The sequence below is a fragment of the Danaus plexippus genome, chromosome 10, assembly GCF_018135715.1.
Source record: "Danaus plexippus chromosome 10, MEX_DaPlex, whole genome shotgun sequence".
In the NCBI taxonomy this organism is placed as follows: Eukaryota; Metazoa; Arthropoda; class Insecta; order Lepidoptera; family Nymphalidae; genus Danaus; species Danaus plexippus.
Window position 1 is genome coordinate 4,119,035 of NC_083543.1, and position 6,318 is coordinate 4,125,352.

Consider the following 6,318-nt stretch of genomic DNA (forward strand, 5'->3'; position numbering starts at 1 on the left):
CTGACTTTTTGTTTAGCTTTGACTTTATTTCGTTATTGTGAATCTTGTACTTATAAAAACATTTTGTATTTTCAATAAAACAAATATATTCCTACTAAAAGTACTTACGAAAAATTTATATTACGACATTTAAAGTACGTTCTATTTAATATATTGAACAAATAATTTCGGTGTCGTTAAAAAAAAATATGAACCCATTTCTAGTTAGCTTCTGAAACGCTATAAAATTTTCCGATGGTACCTTTTCATAGATAACCATACCTTCACAATACTCGGGGATGACCCTTTCAGTGTACATGACACGTTAAAAGAAATCAAATTATGGAGGATTTGTTATTAGAAGACCTGCTTCCCGACTACATATGACGTTTTGGTAACGCTTTTATACAGTTCGATGATAAAATAGAATAAAATATCTAGATAGTGTATTGCTTGATAATCTCGTACAATCACAGTTTTATACTTAATCATTTATTATTATTTATATATTTATTTATATCATGAATACTGTTGCAACTATGAGCAAAATATTCATTTGTATTTTGCAAACCCTACTTTTGAAATGATTGTCCGTTGTATTTTTTTTTTCTTTTGCATCAATATATTGTGAAATATTTTGTGATATCAATGTGGCGTGAATGAAATAGAGAACACATTCGCTGTGACTGCATTACATAAAACATTAATGGAGCCAAGTACTATTTCAGTAAATTCTATAAACTTGGTAGTAGTCAAATGTTTATTTATAAGGCCCTTGATGATTGAAATTGGTGGGGAGGAAGCTTAGACCTAGAAGACTGTTATTCTCTTGGGAAACCTCAGCAGAAATTACATTAAATAGCATTCGTGTACTCTGGAGGTAGTTCCTCTAATTCCGCACTATGCGCGTCCATTAGGGGGCCAAAAGACGAGAATGGACTACTTGCCGAAGCAAGGGATCGATAATTCATATCTCTGTTTTATCAGCCTATTATAATAACACAAATTATTACAAGTTATTTGAAAGTTTTCCTTATACTAAACGCGTCTGGGTTATAAAAAAAGGTCAAAGCTTATAGCATGTAAAAAACATTTTCTTGGTCTTGACGTAAAGGGTCAAACCCATATTTGATTTATTCATTATAGTATATTCATACGAACACTCAATAAACAAAACCGCAGAATTTATAATAAATCCAATCAGACTATTAAAACACTTAACAATAGTTGAATTAATATTTTTCTAATAACGTAATCGTGACTACACACGTCCGGTTATAGCAAAACTTCAGTCAACAGTAAGAAAAAAATATTATCTTTTGCTTATAATTATACTTTATTTATATGACGGAAATATTATTAAAATTAAAACCTGAATAAGATTATTAAGATTTATTTATGTTTCGCTTAAAACAAAATTAATATAACAACCATTAATTGAGTTTTGTACTATATATATTTTTTTATTTTTGTTGAAATAATTGTTCCTAACAAAAACAGATATTAATAATTAACCCATAAAACAAAAAACGTGTTATTATAAAATATATTTTGCGAGTTCAATGTATGGCTCTTATAGATAAATTAAGGTTACTTACTGGTTTTTCGTTTTTTTAATAAAAATCTATGACCTGCTATTACTGTGTGTTTATTGACTTTACAGGTGACAGCAAATTCGTAAAGTATTATCAAACCAGCTCCTGGTATTCCAGCTCAGATCCAATAGATTTGTAAAGATAGCTCAAAGTAGAGTCTGTGACTTTCACACCACTGGCAGTATCCGAAGCGAGCGATAACAAGTTTATGACATATAACGTCACTAAAGCAAAAAAGTGTTTTTAAGGCAGCTGCAAGGAAACAAAGAGGCCTTGTAGCAACATTCACACTAGCAGCGAGTCTCTATTTCGACAAAGCTTGTCTGAAATATTGTTGTCAATTTTGGACAGCTGCCACAGCTGCCTCACGGCTGTGGAAAATTGGTTAAAAATACTCTAGTCACCCTTACAGTGACCAGCCTGTCGATATTTTCAGGATTAAATTTTAGAGAGTGTTCGTAGGAGTTGATCGATTTGATTCATCCTTTTGTTTATGGTATTCATCCTTTTGTTGTATATCTTAATCGTATCCAGTCAAAGCAATACGCTAATTCCCTTCTCACAACAAAGGATTGAAAGTTTGAATGCATTAGTGTCTCCACTTACAATTTGACAAGGCAAGAGTGAATGGGCTATTACTGGGAAAGTGCGTTTAACACCTTTCTCTCCATTTCCACCTATAATTATCGTTAAGCACATTCCAATGTGTTAAAAAAGTTAACGTCGAAAATATGAAACAAAATGACCATTTGAAATCCAATTAAAATCATGACAACTTTATTATGTCTTAATACTTTTTTTAAGTTGTGGGTAAAAAAAATGAAAATAATAAAATTTTAACCATTCCGAGCACTAAATTTGAATGTAATATTGTAACGACATACAGAAAGCCTGGACAAATTATAAGAAAACTTGGACTTACTTTCGATTTTCAGACCATAAAAATAAAGCATAAAGTGGTTGCGAAATGTTAATTTTTATATATTATTTTTATGCATAAGTTTACCAATTAGTACAAATGGAAAATCCTAAGCCAGCAAAAGCTTTAATTACGCTAATTAAATTTTCTGCATATATCGTGTTCAACGTTGACGCAGAATTCCTATTAATATCAAATCTGTATTTGCCATCATTACTGGCATTTCAAACGACATATTTTGTCAATTACAGCCCTTTTTCCTCGAGTTTCAATATACGTGCGTAATTTGCCTTTACGTGCGTTACTCACCTTGACTACATTGTTTCAGTGACATTGATACATACGTATTAAAAGGTTACTTTTCTTCTTCTTTTAAAATATTTTCTCATAACTTTTCTTTTTAATAGTTGTTGTTGTTGTTATATTAGTGGTTGAGTTTTTATTTTTCGGTAAGAGAAAAAATTAAAAATATCAAACCTCATTACTGTTTACATTTATTAAAATAATTTACGGAATCTTTTTAAATAAGAATATCCACGAGAGAATATCTAAAAAACCTTTTAAACCTTTTCCAAAAAACTGCTGAAGAATTATGTACGCCTATTACGAATTTTCATCGTCAACCTGAGCACAAAGGTTTAAAGTTTTTTCATTCATAAATCTCTTCTAATCTCGTCGTCAGTAAACTAAGAGTGATAAATTTCAATACAAACTCATATAAAATTCACAATTTTAAGGTTTTAGCAAAGTTTAAAGTATTGTTTGTCCTGTTTTAACACAAATGTTATTATAAAGCGTCCCCTTATAATTTGTCTCACCATGCAGTAAATTCTGATGGAGCTAACTTACTTCGAAGTTATGAGATTTCGCATTCCTACTAAGAGTCACTGTTAATTTGACTTGGTAAGTTTGTAGCGCAAACAATGACGACAGCAATGAATCTTTCAAAATAATTAAAAACAGGGCAGACGGTCGTTTCCTTAGCAGAGAACTTTTACAATATTTTTCCCCCAATACACCATGAATTTACTGCAAACGATTTTCTTAAAGGGCTTCTTCTATAACTATAGTAATAAATATATAAAGATTTAAAATATAAAACTAAGAGTACCTTGTTATATTATCCATTCAGAAAGTAAATAAGATATATGTAAATTTAGATCCACAAAACTTTTCGTAAACATTAGTAATTTTAAACCATACAATCGAGTGGATTTTTTTTGGCAGAATATTTCAGCGGGGGAATCATATAGGAGTTTCGTAACAAAGAATTTTCAATTCCTATTTAGCGAGCACGAGTGAATTTATATTGGGATATATTGAAGCATATTACTTGCAACGCCTGGGGACCCAAGCCCCCACATAATTCCCTCCACGCTTCCAGTCAAATTGCGCCAATTGTATTGACTTACGCCTCAATAGTAAAGTTAACGGAGTCAAAGTGGAAATTATTATTTCAAAACTATAACGAGGATGGTTGTTTCTTTACTTGTTAATAATACTTTAATTGATAATAGCCCGGCTGTTGCCTTTTATAATACACAATACTTCACAACATTGGAATATTTTATATATTAAAAATATTCATAGAGAATGTATTAATTTACCTTTATATTATTGTAACAGCTTTTTGTAAAAGGTTATCATGATCATAAAACACTTTCTTGTCCGTTACTTCTGCTCGGCTTCCTTCAGACATTCATATCTACATTAATTTCAACTGTTCTTTATATCCTTGCCTAACCGTATATTTACTTGATACTTTAAAATGTATTATAAATTTAATTATCATTTATTTAAAGCGAGCTAATAAAGCGGTTCGCAACAAATTATTCAACCCCAGCTGATACAACAGCTAGATTTTTCGTAGTGATGTAAAATATAACATTTATTTCTGAATAAACCTTTTTACACGATATTCATCTTTCGTCTCCAATTTCTTTAGTAACTTTTTTCAAACGGAATATTCTTCCATTCTCACAATGATTATAGTTTCACTAAACAACTTCAATTTATCTCAAGCCAATCCAATCGGTTACAGAAATATGAAAGACGATAGCATTTGGCGACACAACTATAAAATGCGAGATTAAAATCAAACATACATGAATAATGAATGATTTTCGCAAACAACCAAAATTTCTGCAATTTAGTATCATTGGATGAAATTTGTTCTCTATTGTATTGTAACATAATTTAAATTAACAATTTTTTAATTGCATTAATCATAGGTAAACCTTGCCTTAAACAATAATGTATACATTACATATATAAAATATTTGCAATAATGTAACCCGTTTTGAAATTATATAACCACTATTATTTTAAGCTAATAGTTATTTCAATAACACACATATTTAATTTTAATATTAGTGCTCCAGCGTTCTCCTTGATATGAGACTAACGCTGTTGATAGAATTGTAATTCATTTAAATGAATATAAACTTTTTAGAAGATTTATTGTGTGGAATTATGGTGTGGAAAAGAGTTATCTCAGAAGTGTAATCAATTTGAGGAATGGGAGTAGAGACTGAAGCTCTATATATAATATGTACTTACATTTCTGGGAGTCAGTCTTGTGCGGTGATTTCTTGTCACGCACCATGTTGTGCGGATGTGGGCGCGTTTGCTGTGGGGACGGGGGCCAACGTGGGCGCGCGCTATACTATCGCCCGCGACGCGACCCGCCGCTCATCGCCACTGTGTTTTCGTGGTTGTGCCAGATACCTGAACATACAATCCACTTGTAGCAGTTACGTATTTGGGATTACTTACCTCCAGTTTGTTTATTTTTATCAGTTCGTCTATTTTAATGGAATTTATAATTAATTCCACTAAAATAGACAAACTCATAGAACTACTTCCGTATTTGTATTTATAGTACTAAGGCAAACTTAAATCTTTTAGTAAACAAGTTTTAATTGAATCCCCTTCCAATCAATTCCCAGTTGATTCTTAATCATAATCCCAAAGGTCTCAGCAGTTAAATAATTTTAATTTTTAAAGGATAAACATATAACACTTTTTCATATATTTGAGAAACACTCGATTGTGTTTAATGAATTAATATCGATAACAACTTTCTTCTCTAGAAAATATTGTATCCGTCGGTATAAAGTTGTCAAAAGGACGGACATGTCTCATTTCAGACGATACTAACTTTTAGAAACTTTCAATGCTCAATAAACGAAAATCCATTAAAGCTTGTATTTGAAGGGTATTACTTCAAATGTTATTACAAAATATTTTCATACTTGTACTAAATATACTTTTGTACGAAACATGTAGCAAAATTTGATTATTTTTCTGTTTAATAATACAGGCTTGAATTTATTTCAATAGAAATAAAAATGATTTGTAAAATAATACCTGCAGAGAGATAAAACAACATCCACATCCGTTTCCTGGTTAGTAAAAATATAATTTTAATGAAAAATTCATATATGGGATTAAATCATTTAAACCCATACTGTATATTGTAATAAAACAATTATATATTTAATAATAATTGCTTTATAAAATGCACCAATATATATTTTTTATTTTCCTCCGTATCATTTAACAACTGGAACAAATCTCAAAAAAGGTGAACGTGATTCTAGTCCCTTATAAATCACGTTCTACGATTCACAGACTATAATGTTTTACAGCGCACGCATAAAGTATTACATTTAACAGCGTGTTACAATGTAATAATAGAACCGCAATGTTTGTTGGACTAGAAACAGAGTATTTCTGTGACACAAACTTAGATCATCAATAACCAAGTTGTCATGACAACATTATAAACGACCTTAAACATAATTCATTCGTAAGTCATTACCA

General features: G+C 30.6%; 1 protein-coding gene across 1 annotated transcript in view; it reads right to left on the bottom strand.

The window, feature by feature from the left end:
- LOC116766660 (uncharacterized) overlaps positions 1 to 5,350 on the bottom strand; it is a 76,106-nt gene extending 70,756 nt beyond the window's left edge. Inside the window, exon 1 of the mRNA XM_061521570.1 lies at positions 5,053 to 5,350. Coding sequence (XP_061377554.1) covers positions 5,053 to 5,098 — 46 coding nt within the window. The 5' untranslated portion in view covers positions 5,099 to 5,350. The remainder of the gene's footprint in view (positions 1 to 5,052) is intronic.
- Between the last annotated feature and the right edge of the window lie 968 nt (positions 5,351 to 6,318).